Genomic DNA, 15397 nt, shown 5'->3' on the forward strand with positions numbered 1-15397 from the left:
AAAGGATATGAACAGACACTTCTAAAAGAAGACATTTATGTGGCCAAAAAACATGTGAAAAAAAGTTCATCATCACTAGTCATTAGAGAAATGCTAATCAAAACCACAATGAGATATCATCTCAGGCCAGTTAGAATGGTGATCATTAAAAAGTCAGGAAAAAACAGATGCTGGGGAGGACATGGAGAAACAGAAATTCTTTTACACTGTTGGTGGGAGTGTAAATTAATTCAACTATTGTGGAAGACAGTGTGGCAATTCCTCAAGGATCTAGAACTACCATTTGACCCAGCAATCCCATTACTGAGTATATTCCCAAAGAATTATAAATCATTCTACTATAAAGACACATGCACATGTATGTTTATTGCAGCACTATTCAGAATAGCAAAGACTTGGAACCAACCCAAATGCCCATCAGTGGTAAACTAGATAAAGAGAATGTGGCACATATACACCATGGAATACTACACAGCCATAAAAAAGGATGAGGTAATGTCTTTTGTTTGCAGGGACATAAATGAAGCTGGAAACCATCATTCTCGGCAAACTAACACAGGAACAGAAAACCTAACACCGCATGTTCTCATTCATAAGTGGGAGTTGAATAATGAGAACACATGGACACAGGGAGGGGAGCATCACATACATGGACCTGTTGTGGGGTGGAGGGGCTAGGGAGGGATAGCATTAGGAGAAATACCGAATGTAGATGACGGGTTGATGGGTGCTGCAAACCACCATGGCACGTGTATACCTATGTAACAAACCTGCGCGTTCTGCACATATATCCCAGAACTTAAAGTATAAACAAATCTCATAATTAAAAAAAAAAAAACGATGAAAAGAGGCAACTAGCTGAGGATATAGACAGCCCCTAGAAGCTGGAAAGGGCAAGAAAATGGTGTTCCCCTAGAGCCTCCATAAAGTATTAGGAACAAGTAACTTTCTTAAGAAAATGCTGAGTAAGTATTCCTCAGAAAGAATAAAGAATAAAAGAATTATTTTTGAGGAATACTTACTCAGAAAGAAAACACACCCCTTTCAATGGATCCTATTGAAACATCCAGTATAAACCAACACTGTGACAAATTTTTAGCTAAGGTAATACCACGAGCAAACACAAATGTGGGCTTTGGAAAACTGAAAGATAGCCAGTCTCTTTTCCAAGAAATTTCTTATCAGCAATCAAATCCTACCTTTTCCCCATGGCTTTCGTTTTATTTTATATTTTATTTTATTCCATTTTATCACATTTTATGGAAAGCTGAAACATAAATCTAGCAATTATCTTTAAAACAAGCCTTTTAAAAGACTAACATTTTAATTCATACTCATAGTGCCCTGACACTGAAAATGGGGAAATCATTTGGGCACAACAAACTAAAATATTGATTTCTGGTTTCTAAGTCTACCAATAATTATTTGACATTAATAGTTTCCCTTTTCTAGAGAAGAAAGGAAAAGAAGGATGTACTCATTCCTGCTTAAGCTCAGTGCCAAGTGAAGAGGTCAACAGGAACGTAATGAGCTTAATATACTCACACCTGCTTAATAATGGATGCTGTTAGGACGGTTCCTTTTGAAGACATAATTTGAAGCTCTGGGTCCAATAGACAAGTAGTAGTTGTGATGGGTAATAACTTAGTAACAGCCTAAATGCACATTTTTATGAGACAAGTAACTCTTCTTAAGCAAGTAAAAAGCAGACTAATAAGATGTTCCTACGGGATTTGATATAAACCTGAGAAAGGAAAACATCCCACCTGTGTGACACTGCGTAGAGGAGAGGCTATATAAGCACTTCAAAGAGGAAAACACCAAGAGCCTTGGAATTTAGACTCTGCGCAAGTGCCTTGAGCTTTTCATCCCGGTGACCACAGACTTGGAAACAAACTAAAGCCAGACACATACTATGGATGCCAAAGGCCGTACAACAACCAATTCTCCTTCAACCCCATGTCAAAGCTGCTCTAGGATTACAAATGTTAGTAACATCTCTTCTCACAACAGCTGCCAATGTGGCGGTCTTGAAGTCAACAATCGTCAACCAGCTGGCCACGTTCAGAGAATTTTCCAGGACCAGGGCTGCCAACCCGCCCCTTGCTCTTGTTGCGTGCCCATCTACCTAGTTAACAACTTCAATGCTCACTCCTCTCTGGATGACTGCAACTGGTATAGCGAAGGCATCAACAGTAATGAGAAGGAGACCATGCAAATCTTGAACAATCGCCTTGCTAACTACATGGAAAAGGTGCGGATGCTAGAACGAGAGAATGCTGAACTGGAGTCTAAAATCCAGGAAGAGAGTAACAAAGAGCTCCCTGTTCTATGTCCTGATTACCTGTCTTACTACACTACCATCGAGGAGCTCCAGCAGAAGGTAAGATTCCTAGGAACTGTTTAATCATGTTGTGAATTGATGGTTTCCAAGCAACAGCTATTTGCTAAACATTAATATTTTTGTTCATTTGATGCTAAAAAATTTTTTGAAGCATAAAAAAAAAATCTCGAGTGAAATTGTCATCTTGAGGCAACATTCAGAGTCTGATAGTATTTCCAGCCAGGTGTAGTGGGCACACACCTGTAATCCTAACACTTTGGGAGGCTGAGGCAGACAGATCGCTTGAGTCCAGGAGTTCTAGACCAGCCTGGGCAACAAGATGAAACTCTATCTCTACAAAAAAAATACAAAAATTAGATGGGCATGGTGGCGCATGCCTGTGGCCCTGGCTACTTGGGAGGCTGAGGTGGGAGAATCACTTGAGCATAAGAACTCGAGGCTGCCATGAGCTGAGATCCTGCCACTGCACTACAGTCTGGGCAAAAGCAAGACTCTGTCTCAAAAAAATAAATAAATAAATAAATAAGAGTCTGTTAGTGTTTCTTTTCTCCAGAAATATACTCTACCATTATAACTAGATAACTCAGGACCAAAAAAATGTTAACATCAAGTTGTGACCATTTCTAAAATAAAAATGAGAAAACAGAGATCAGAGAAAATAAATTTTGTTTTAATGAGTTCCTAAACAGTTTAGTTTTTATCCGTTCGGCAACCATCACCGCCTTTTTCACCTTTTATGCTTGTGTTATCATCTCCACATTGCTTGGTTTGTTTCTACACCAAAACTAAGTTTGTTATGCACAGAGATATTCTGCTACTGCACATCTGGATTCATTCAGTTTTATTCATTCGACAAATATTTACTGAGTAGCAACAACAATGGACCAAACATTGTTCTAGATTCTGGGAAAATATTGGTGGACTTTAGAAAGTCCCTGCCTTCAGGGAGTTGACATTCTAGTAGATCGTGGTATTTATATAAATTTAGGATGGATTTTATTTTATTTTATTTATTTTTTGAGATGAAGTCTCACTGCTGTCAGGCTGGAGTGCAGTGGTATAATCTCGGCTCACTGCAACCTCTGCCTCCCAGGTTCAAGCGATTCTCTTGCCTCAACCTCCTTAGTAGCTGGGACTACAGGCATGTGCTACCATGCCCACCTAATTTTTGTATTTTTGGTAGAGACAGAGTTTCACCATGTTGGCCAGGATGGTCTTGATCTCTCGACCTCGTGATCCACCCACCTCAGCCTCCCAAAGTGTTGGGATTACAAGCATGAGCCACTGCGCCTGGTCTGGATTTTATATTTTAACAACAACAAAAATACTTAAAAGTTTCTAGTTAGCCAGGCGCGGTGGCTCACGCCTGTAATCCGAGCACTTTGGGAGGCCGAGACGGGTGGATCATGAGGTCAAGAGATCAAGACCATCCTGGTCAACATGGTGAAACCCCGTCTCTACTAAAAATACAAAAAATTAGCTGGGCATGGTGGCGCGTGCCTGTAATCCCAGCTACTCAGGAGACTGAGGCAGGAGAATTGCCTGAACCCAGGAGGCGGAGGTTGCGGTGAGCCGAGATAGCACCATTGCACTCCAGCCTGGGTAACAAGAGCGAAACTCCGTCTCAAAAAAAAAAAAAAAGTTTCTAGTTAAGTAATCTTTACTGATCTTTTGGGAAAATAACAGAAAATCTGACTTTCCAAAGTTTTCCAAGTTTCCTGAGCATAGCTCTGAAGATTAATCAAAAGTCTACTTCATCTTCCCCTGTTACTTGACACACACACACACAAGCCCCTTGGTTCTTAAAGGAGATCCTGGTGTGTGTTTCATTTGTGTGTATGATTTCTTAATTCTAGATTTTGTGTACCAAGGCTGAGAATTCCAGACTGGTCTCGCAAATTGACAACACCAAACTGGCTGCAGATGACTTGAGAGCCAAGTAAGCCCACCCAACTCTGTCATCCATAACATTGCTCACCCTGAGTCTGACCAAGATGCCCTCAACAAAATTATCCCCACACCTACTAACCTTCTTACCCCAGACCATGTTGGCACAAGCCCAGAAAAGACTTTCAAATTAAATGAATAATTAAGATTAATAACTGCTCACAAGTATACAGTACCTATACTTTCTAACTTGTGAACCCATCTGATTACCTACACAATAGTTTCTAACACTAAAGTTTCTAACTTGTGAACCCATCTGATTACCTACACAATAGTTTAGTAAAATGGGTAGGTTGTTGTTCCCTTTAAGGTGAGAAAGCTGTGGCTTAGTGAGGCTAAGTTGATTACCCAGAGGTAAGCACAGCTAGTACAAGTCAGAGCCAAATTTGGACCCAAGTTTTCCGAGCTCTAATTCGGAGCTTTTTTCACTTACACTGCATTGCCACTAGGGGCAGAGGAAGGACAATAAATTCCCACATCTCAAAGGGCAGCGATGCAGATGGCCCTAGCAAACTATTTTGGGAATAATAATTAAGCTATGATCTTTATCAAATGGTTTCACCTCTAAAGAGAATAAAACCTTCAATAGAAATACACCAAGTGAGATGCCCAGAGTAAAACACAGACAGGAGTTCTGCTTGGCTTAGTTTGCATCATCTCCTTTCAGATGTCTCTCTTTTCCCATCTGGTTTTTAAAGGTATGAAGCTGAGGTGTCTCTACGCCAGCTGGTGGAGGCAGATGCCAATGGCCTCAAGCAGATCCTGAATGTGCTGACCCTGGGCAAGGCAGACCTGGAGGTACAAGTTCAGTCTCTGAAGGAGGAGCTCCTTTGCCTCAAGAACAACCACAAAGAGGTGAGAAAAGAGCCAAGAGAGTAATCACAAGCTAAGCCCCTAAGAGTAGCATCAGTTCCTTTGAGTTGCACCTGACAAAGAGTGTCCCTGTTTGTATTAGGTCATTCTCACACTGCTATAAAAAAATACCTAGGAGTAGGCAATTTATAAAAGAAAGAGGTATAATTGAGTCACAGTTCTACATGGCTGGGGAGGCCTTAGGAAACTTACAATCATGGCTTAAGGGGAAGCAGGCATATTTCACTTGGCAGCAGGAGAGAGACCAAAGGGGAAAGAGCCCCTTATGAAATCATCAGATCTTGTGAGAACTCACTATCCTGAGAACGGCATGGTGGACACTGCCCCCATGATCTAACCACCTCCCACTGGGTCCCTCCCTTGACATGTGGAAATTATGGGAATTACAATTTGAGATGAGATTTGGGTGGGGACACAGAGCCAGACCGTATCACTGTTACACACTATTCTGCTTTAGCCCTGCAAATACCTACTGCTACCGCCACTGGTTCAATGTAGTATTTCAAATCCACTGGCTCCAACACAATATCTAGAGCCATAAGGGGAAGAAAGTCCTCCATCATCCCCTCCAGCTCTTCCACAAGAAGGAACCCAATTTTTCTGTCCTTACAGTCTTCCCATGTGTGTAGGCATCTCTGCACAGACTTCTGCCACCTGCCATTAGTACAAGTCAATATTGGTACAAGTCAACATTGGCACAATCCCATATATGCACCATACAGACTATGATCTCTTATGATCAGTTCCACCTTTATGCTGTTTCGCCCATTATCCAGCCCTGGAAATGATCGAAATTTTTTGGAACTCTGGTCTTGTTACTCATTTTTTTTAATTTTGCACATATTTAAACACACAGTCTTACTTGAAATAGCCTTAAATCATTTTATAGCCTCTTAATAACACCAGTAAAGCATGTATTCCTTTGTTGTGGGCTATAGTTTAGACACAATTATGCTAAATCACAGCAGTTGGACTGAAACAAGAACACAAGGGAGTCCTCTGTTCACCAAGTGACTTACATTCTTTTTCTTCACATAGGAAATCAATTCTTTACAGTGTCAGCTTGGGGAGAGACTTCACATTGAAGTGACTGCTGCTCCTTCTGTTGACCTAAACCAGGTCCTACAAGAAATGAGATGTCACTATGAGTCCATCATGGAGACAAACCGCAAAGATGCAGAACAATGGTTCAACACGCAGGTGGGGGAAATAGAAAAGTCAAAAACAATAAGCTGATGCTGCATTTCTAGGGCCCTTTACTCAAAGTCGTGTTTTCCTCCCATAATAGCCTCGGTCTCTGACTGTGTGTTTCAGATGGAGGAGCTGAATCAACAAGTGGTGACCAGCTCTCAACAGCAGCAATGCTGCCAAAAGGAGATCATAGAACTGAGACGCACTGTGAACACTCTGGAGGTTGACCTGCAGGCCCAGCATCGAATGGTACCGAGCAAGCTGACCAAGCCTACCACAGCAAAAGTGGCAGCAGTCCCTGACACCTGTGTGTTGCAGTATTTCCCAAACTGTGTCTCTTAGAGCAACAGTTCCTTGTTTGTTAAAGGGTCTATGGCTAAAAAGGGACTTTGTGGCCAAATAAGTCTGGGAAATGCTGGACTAAACCAAGGTTAAACGGGGTGCCTTTCTGTGAGCCTTTAATAAGCAAATATACACCATGAATCTCCAAGAAGGGGATATGGGTTATTCAGCATTCCAAAACTTATTTGACTATGGATCCCCTCTTTGTTTAGAGCATCTCATGGTATTAATGATTCATGAAATACACTTTGGGAAACACTGGGAGAGCATTTATTATATGCAAAGCATTTTTACAAGCTATCACATGAGATTTATAAAGTAATCCTATGGGGAGGTGGCATAATTATTAATTAATGTAACAGATGAGGTTCCAAGAGCTAAGGTGATTTTCCCCAGCAAACCCAAGGTAAGTTTCAGCCCAACTATTTTATAAATAGAGACACCGAGATCCTGAGACATTAAGAAACTTGTCCAGAGTCACAAGAGTCTGAGCCAGAGTTGAGATTCCAAAGCCAGTGCCATTCTGTCCCACGATAATGCCTCTCTGAAGCAGAGAACTGCTTAAATGCTCTGATGTGAAGGGTTTTTTTTTTTTTTTTTGAGACGGAGTTTCGCTCTTGTTACCCAGTCTGGAGTGCAATGGTGCAATCTTGGCTCACCGCAACCTCCGCCTCCTGGGTTCAGGCAATTCTCCTGCCTCAGCCTCCTGAGTAGCTGGGATTACAGGCATGCGCCACCATGCCCAGCTAATTTTTTGTATTAGTAGAGACGGGGTTTCACCATGTTGACCAGGATGGTCTCGATCTCTTGACCTCGTGATCCACCCGCCTCGGCCTCCCAAAGTGCTGGGATTACAGGCTTAAGCCACTGCGCCTGGCCTGATGTGAAGGGTTTTAGGAAGACCTTGCCCCACGCTGGTTTTTTCACCAGCTAGTCATGTGGGCTTGGACAACATATTGAACCTCTTGAACCTCAGTTTTCTCATCTATAGAAACTGGGATAATCATGCAAATAATAGGCTATTAAAACATAAAATCCCATCATTATCCATAGACTTACAGAATGATAGAGCAGGAATCAAATTTACTCATCAGTTTCAACTTTCATAGTTTATATATAAAGGAATTGATCTGGTGAAGAAATTGTGTATGGTTAAACACTGCCTGCTTTCTTTTTAAGACAGAAACACTCACTGAATGAAGTGCCATGGTAATGCATTTTTAATGCCTGTGTGTGCAAAAGTTAATTTTTTTCTCTCTCCTAAGTAGGAAAGTGTGGTGGGAGATTATCAGGTGGTCAAGAAAAAGGAAGCGAAACAAACACTTAAAGAGAGGCAAAAAAGAGAGAGAGAGAAAGAGGGAAGAGATCAAGGAAAGCAGATTTTAGCATAGTTGATCATTTGGGTTTTTGATTAGGAAGCAATAAATAAAGGGCTTGGAAATCTATTAGTAGTGTCACAAAAAAACCATTTTTTTTAAATGATACAGGTCACAGGTGACCTGGATTTATAATGACAGTCATCATTATAAATCCTACTTTCCTCCTCCATGGTAGAGAGATTCCCAGGAGTGCATCCTGACAGAGACAGAGGCTCGCTACACAGCCCTGCTGACCCAGATCCAGAGTCTGATTGATAACCTGGAGGCTCAGCTGGCAGAGATCCGGTGTGCCCTGGAAAGACAGAACCAAGAATACGAGATCCTGCTGGACGTCAAGTCCCGGCTGGAGTGTGAGATTACTACATACCGCAGCCTTCTGGAGAGCTTGGATGGCAAGTATGTAAAATAACAACGACTTCTATGACAAAGAAGTGCAAATGATGCATATATGTACTGCCACTGGCAATGGGGGACAAGTGCTTTGTTTGACCTTCTGGCCAGTGATGGGAAGCTTGGACAGAGGCACCCACACACCCTCTCAGGCTGTGCCATGGGGAAGACTTACAATTGTAACCTCATCCAAATTTGAGGCGTTGGTTCAGCTGAGCTGTTTTAAAGAGCCCATGTGCCGGGTTAATTTCTTACAGGTTGCTTAGCTTCTTAGAGTTTTAAAAATGACTAGAGAAAAAATGGTTTTCCCATAGATGTATATTCCTAGTGACCGTTACAGATGTTTCCCTACTGAGATGAACATCTGCTTTTCACGAGCTCGTACAAAACAACCCAGGCTCCTTTGGAGGACCATTCTGCTCAGGCTGAAACCCCTAACCCTATCTAGTCACTAGTTCTTGATGCCAACAGCAGCAGGTACACATGTGTGTTTTAACATCTTTTTAAAAAAATAAAAGTTGTTCACGTCTGTAATCCCAGCACTTCGGGAGGCTGAGGAGGGCAGATCATGAGGTCAAGAGATCAGGATCATTCTGGCCAACATGGTGAAAACCTGTCTCTATTAAAACTACAAAGAAATTAACTGGGTGTGGTGGCACAGGCCTGTAGATCCAGCTACTTGGGAGGCTGAGGCAGGAGAATTGCTTAAACCGGGGAGGCAGAGGTTGCAGTGAGCCAAGATCACACCCCTTCACTCCAGCCTGGGGACAGAGCGAGACTCCATCTCAAAAAGAAAAACTGAATTAAAAATTAAAGTTGTAATTTTTATAAACAATAAGAAGCTAAACAACCGATAAGAAACATACCCAGAGGATGAGTTCCTTGAGGTAACTCAGTCCAAACTAACACCCCAGAGACTTAGTTACAGTTGCAAAGGAGACCTACTTCCCCAAAGTAATCAGTGAACTCTTCATAGCATTCTTCCAATTGGCACAACCACATTATATGAGCACAATGGTAATCAATGCTGTCACCTTAGGGAGCTGTGATTGTATACCAAAGTGCCTCGAATCATCAAAGAAAGATTATGTTTATAGAAAGAGCGTTTACTATGAACTGCTTTTTACTCCAATTCTCTAAAAACTATATATAGACAGCTAGAAGCCACTTTGAAGCTTCCCGATGACACAGTGAGGACTCTTTCATAGCTGGGGTTTAGGCCACCACTATTAGTATGACTACGTGCCCAGTGAGAAAAATATCTGATTAATTTCCATTCCTCAGATAATAATCCCCTCAACTTGTTCCTTATCACTGTTGATCCTGTGGGTTTAGTTTCCATTATCTCCATTCTGCAGATGAAAAGCTAAAGCTTGAGAGAGTTAAATGACTTAGCTGAGGTCACCAGCCGGTAAAGGACAGAGCTGGTCTCTGCCCCAGTCTTTGACTACGAGTGCGGTATTCTTTCCACAGTGCAATGGTATTGACCAATGGAAACTTACATAATCGAATACTTCTAAACCTAGGATGCTGATTTCCAATCGATGTGATCTGATTCTTTTTCTTCCACTAACTACGGAATGAAATGAATGAATAAACATTCGGAAGTACGTACTTGTCTTGAGCAACAAGTGTTTAAAAAAAATTTAACCACAACCATTTTTCTCCATGACCATCACTGCCTTCCCTCTATCATGGCTAAAAGTCTGTTTTTTTCCTTAGGCTTCCCTGTTATACATGTGCCACGAAGTGTGAGCCTTCCCCTTGGACATCATGTAAGTCCAGAGCCATGGAATGCACGGCCCCAGCTTGCACATCCTCAGCCTCCTGTGGCTTACAGGAGCCCTGCAGTGCCTGTGGACCCCTGTCCAGGATACTGGTTAAAATCTGCACCATTACCAAGGAGATTAAGGATGGGAAGGTCATTTCTTCTTACGAGCATGTGCAGCCTTGCTTCATCATCAGACCTGCCAAAGTCTAACATCCCAAGGTGATGAAAATGACCCACATTTACGAAAGAGAGGCCAATACATGCTCCTGCCAGAGAGGTTTAAGGAAACTCCCCAGTCCCTTAAGGTACTTAGTTTCTTACTACTACAGCGGGTCCCCATTGCTAGGTAGAATGCCTTTTATTCTGCTCCTTCCTTAAGTCACCACTGCTAACAAAATAATAAATTACATTTTTCTGGAAGGACATTTTGCATTTATCTGAGGGATGGGAACTAATTTGTAAGCGCCCAGGAAGATGGCCTACATTGCTTGACTACACAGGTGATTGATGGGCAGGTCTCTCTCTTGTTTACTCAGGCCTTGTTTACTTACATTCCTCCTTAGAGCCAGTCAGACAAGTTTGGGGTTGTTTTTGGCCACCGGCACATGAAGGTGAAAAGCTACAACCTTCCCTTCTAAATTTCTTTGGATACAGAAAGAAACATACATGGGAACAGTATAAATAGGGGAAAAAATCTTTACTATTTAGTTCCCTTGAGTAGATAGTTACAAGTATGGATCCTATTAAACTCCACTGTCTTAATTATGATTTATCTATACTAACATACCTTACCTTTCCATAGATATTTTTTTTAAATGTCCATGTTCTCCAAAACTTTGTGACCCATTAGGCTCTCCAAATATTTTATTTGAGAATGAGATATAGTTGTGGGGAGTGAATCTAGAACACTTAGAAGAAATAGCATGGGTCTTTTCATTAAACGTTTGCAATTTCTCTTTCTATTCTTTAGGGAATGGGAGTTTGTTCTGATTGTTTGACAAGGAACATTTAGCTGGAACTCTCAAGAAATAACCCTTGCTTCTTCCCCTCCCTGTGAAGAGTGACAAAGAAAAACATAGCTTAGATTCCTGCTTCAATCTATCCATCAGAGTAAATGGACTTAATATCCACACATTTTGCAGAGAAGCAATAGTGAATAATTGCTGCTTGTAAGCGCAAGGCAGTCCCAGTGCGAGAAGGCATCATTTATATGCCAGCCATCATCATGGTTTCTTACAGGATAGTCACAGAATATGTAAGTCATCCCCAACAATAATCACTGGACATTGTCAGAGGTTTTGAGAAATAATTCAAAATCAAACACAGATGTGAGGTCAAAAGGCCTACACTTGCATTTCCCAGCTGTGACCCTGGGGAAAACATTTAGACTTCATCACATTTAATTTCTGTGTTTGTTAAATGATGATCATGCCTACTTCACAGGGTTGTTGTGAAGATCAAATGAAATGGCTTATGTGATACTGCTTTGAATGCTGAAAAGCACTACGCCAATGTTATTTTTATGTAAGTTTTGCTTTTAGCTACAGCCCTAGACCTATTTTTGTCATTATCTCATTTTAAAATTCTTTCTTCATGAATTTAGCTATCCAGTCATGATTTTGGAGTTTTAATAGTGTTTAACTGTTGGGAGAAAAAAAAAAAAGAAACATGATTTCCTGTGATCAAGCCCACAATTCTACTCAATAAAGCATTTTTCAATTCTCAGGGTATGTATCACATATCAGTCAATGCCTGATGCCCACATCAAAGACACACGCATTGTGTAACTTACAGCTCAATGATTTACTTCCTCCAGACAAGTAGCAACTTACACTAGCCAAGTGGAATGCAGAACTCCCAGAATGACCTCATTTTAATCAATAATTTCTCTCTCATCTGAGTGGGCAGAGTATCTCCGGTCAGTAGTTATCTAAGCACCATCTCAGGCTGCAGGATGAAAATGTGGAAACAGCATGGAACTGGGATTCAGAAACTTTGAGAGGGAGTCTCAATCCAGCCCGTGCACATATGACCCTGAGCAAATGGAATATAGCAACATAAGCCCTACCTGTCACACGGTTGTAAGGATAAAGTGGAATTGTGATGGTGAAAGTGTCTCATAAACCATAAGGTGCTTTGCAGAAGAGCATTCCTATTCCCTAAATTGAAAACTAGACAGATCGTTTTCATCCACATCTTCTTCCTTTCTTTCTAGTTCAGTGCTGGGCCCAGGTGGACCCTAATACACGTCCTGAGCTACAAAATTAGGGTTTAGGAATCTCACTGGACTCAAGTTAATCTTGAGCTGACGCAGCAGTGCCATTTTCAATTTATCCTAGAAATAGAATGCCTTCCTCCCTCGCAGAGCAAAATATCCCCCATGCCATTCACGATTTAAAAAAAAAAATACATGATTATGGCCAGGCACAGTGGCTCACGCCTATAATCCCAGCACTTTGGGAGGCCAAGGTGGGTGGATCACCTGAGGTCAGAAGTTTGAGACCAGCCTGACCAACATGGAGAAACCCCATCTCTACTAAAAATACAAAATTGGCCGGGCATAGTGGTGTATTCCTGTAATCCCAGGCACTCGGGAGACTGAGGCAGGAGAATCGCTTGAACCCAGGAGGCAGAGGTTGCGGTGAGCTAAGATCTTGCCATTGCATTCCAGTCTGGGCAACAAGAGCAAAACTCCATCTCAAAAAAAAAAGAAAATCATGATTATAAACTGCACAGTAAAAAGGGGAGTTAGCCACTCGAAGGTTTGCAGCTTTTTTTTAAAGTGTCTTCTTTGTATAAGAGAATGTAAAACCATTTTCTGGTTGTATGCATGTGGTCAAACCTTTTAAAGGCAATAGGAAATCTGGATTTTTAACTGGGAGGCTAAGTAAGTACCCTATACAGCCCCAAAGGGAGTTCAAGGTTTTATGACATAGTTCAGCATAAGTCAGCAGCTGGAGCAGAAAAGGGGCTTGTAGGGAGGGAAAGTATAATTTTAGCACAGCTCAAAAGACAAACATGAATCAGGAAACACAGCATGGTCTCTAGAGTCTGAGGTCAAATCTTATTTCTCTGCTTTTCACTCTGATGGTCCATAATTATATTTCTTAAACAGGGATGGGAACATCACACACCCAGGCCTATTGCGGGGTGGAAGGGCTAGGGGAGGGATAGCAGGCGGTGGGGGTTTGGGGAGGGATAACATTAGGAGAAATACTTAATGTAGATGATGGGGGCTGGATGCAGCAAACCCACCATGGCATGTGTATACCTAAGCAACAATCCTGCACGATCTGCACATGTACCCCAGAATTTTCTTTTAAAAGGGAGATATTTTAGATATATTTTTCTAGATTTTTTTTCCTTTCTTCTTGTTGACTCCACTTTATATCATAACTAGTTTAAACTTCCAAATATGGAGGTAACCACGCTACCCCCTTTCCCTTTGCTTTCACCCCTTAACTGTCCCCCATCACCTGCCCCCAGCACACAGCCCACACCCTCTATATCATTTGGATTATTGGGCCTTACCCTGGTCTCCTGCATTTGCATCTCCAGGTGTGGGACCAGGGAACCCAATTTTTAACAAAAGTCTCAAGTGTGTGCACTGCACTAAAAGTCACTGCTTTATCATTGACAAGGGGACTCTTGGCTTAAAGATCTGAATGACTTGATTCCTTATTTGAGGCTCTTAGATTCAGACATAGCTTGATAGACAACCACACTTACAGATTCCCCCTCTTCATGTCTATTTGCCTGTTTATAAAATGGAGCTAATCAATCATGGTCAATAATTTAATAAATATCATCAACTCATTTAATCCTCACAACCCCAGCATGAAGTAGATACTATGAATAGCCCCATTTCACAGATGAGGAACCTGCTGGGCAGAAAACTTAACTGACTCATCCACACGACACAATAATGAGATTGAATTGTGAGTACTTTTATTTCCTCAGAAAGGTCAAATAGAACCTGATATATAAGAACAGAAATAATCTGCAGTAGCAAAAGCTTGCTTTTCAACTCTTCAGAGTGCCCTTCTCCAGCCTGCTCATCACAGCTTCCGGTGAGAAACCATCGAAGGAATTTTTACCCCTCAGCCAGAAATGCACAGAACATGTGAATTTTTGAATGAGGAAGGTATTGGATGGCAGCTAATAGTCTTTTTAATGTCAGAGATGGAGAATCTGGGCACGGAGGGAATGGTAACTTCTTCACGGCATGTGGTCAACAAGAAGACCAGTGCCCTTTCTTCTGCTCCTCACTCCCCTCGTTCCCTGGCACATCTGTAGTGAACAGCTGTGGACTGAGGCCTGATGCAAACAACACTAGACCCCAAGACAGCGACCCCAAGCTCTAACCCTCAGAAGTGCCTCTTGACTTCTCTGTGCTTAGACTCTAGGCACTCACCATGGACTCTTCAAAGCTTATGTCCTTAGTGTCTCTTAAAAGCTCTGACATTACTTATCATGTCTAGTTTTCTACCTCTGTAAAGAGGAATTGACACCAAAAAAAGTCTTTCAACCCCCTCCATCTCACCTTGCCAGCGTCTCTTAACGGCAAATAGATGGTATCAGTGAGATCTTTATGTTCTTTAGAAGATAATTACTCTATGTTGTTATTAATTCCCATAATTTCCATTTTTCAAACAATGAAGAAAAGTATCTTACTCTAGACAGAAATGAACCATTAGCTGAGTAAGTTTCTATTCTCTTTCTGTCCATTTTGATTTAAAATTAAAGTTTTAATAATAAAAACACATTTTAAAAGCAAACATACACTTTAAATGAGAGAAGGGGGAAAGATTAAATTTCAAGAGAAAAAGAAAGTGTCTCCAGAGAAGAGAATAGGTTCATGTTAGATTAGGAATGATTTCTAGGCTGAGGCAATCAGCACCCGTGACACAGCCATGGGTTAGTCTCGGGGCAAGCAAACCTGGAATGCACTGTTTCAACACTGTGATCAAATGTCTTTTATAGGAAATGAATCCTCTGGATATGGGGCTGGCTAGAAATATCTGGTCAGTGTGTTCAAGCATGATTCACAAGCTTCATGGGAACAACCCACGCACCCAGTTCAAATGGAAACAACCCTGTGTGGCAACATTGAAAGGTTTGCTGTAATTATCCTTTCAGGTTGAGCATCGTATCCGGAGA

At 41.5% G+C, this 15397-nt stretch overlaps 1 protein-coding gene across 1 annotated transcript; it reads left to right on the forward strand.

Annotated features, from left to right (window-relative positions):
* The first annotated feature begins 1822 nt into the window (after positions 1-1822).
* Positions 1823-10631, forward strand: KRT39 (keratin 39). Its single transcript, XM_012452082.3, has 7 exons — positions 1823-2383; positions 4201-4283; positions 4990-5146; positions 6203-6364; positions 6479-6604; positions 8252-8472; positions 10189-10631. Exons 1-7 carry the CDS (start codon positions 1916-1918, stop codon positions 10445-10447), a joined length of 1476 nt encoding a protein of 491 aa, XP_012307505.1. The 5' UTR covers positions 1823-1915; the 3' UTR covers positions 10448-10631.
* The last annotated feature ends 4766 nt before the right edge of the window (positions 10632-15397 follow it).

The sequence above is a fragment of the Aotus nancymaae genome, unplaced genomic scaffold, assembly GCF_030222135.1.
Source record: "Aotus nancymaae isolate 86718 unplaced genomic scaffold, 86718_ANA_hifiasm-v0.15.2.pri h1tg000089l, whole genome shotgun sequence".
In the NCBI taxonomy this organism is placed as follows: Eukaryota; Metazoa; Chordata; class Mammalia; order Primates; family Aotidae; genus Aotus; species Aotus nancymaae.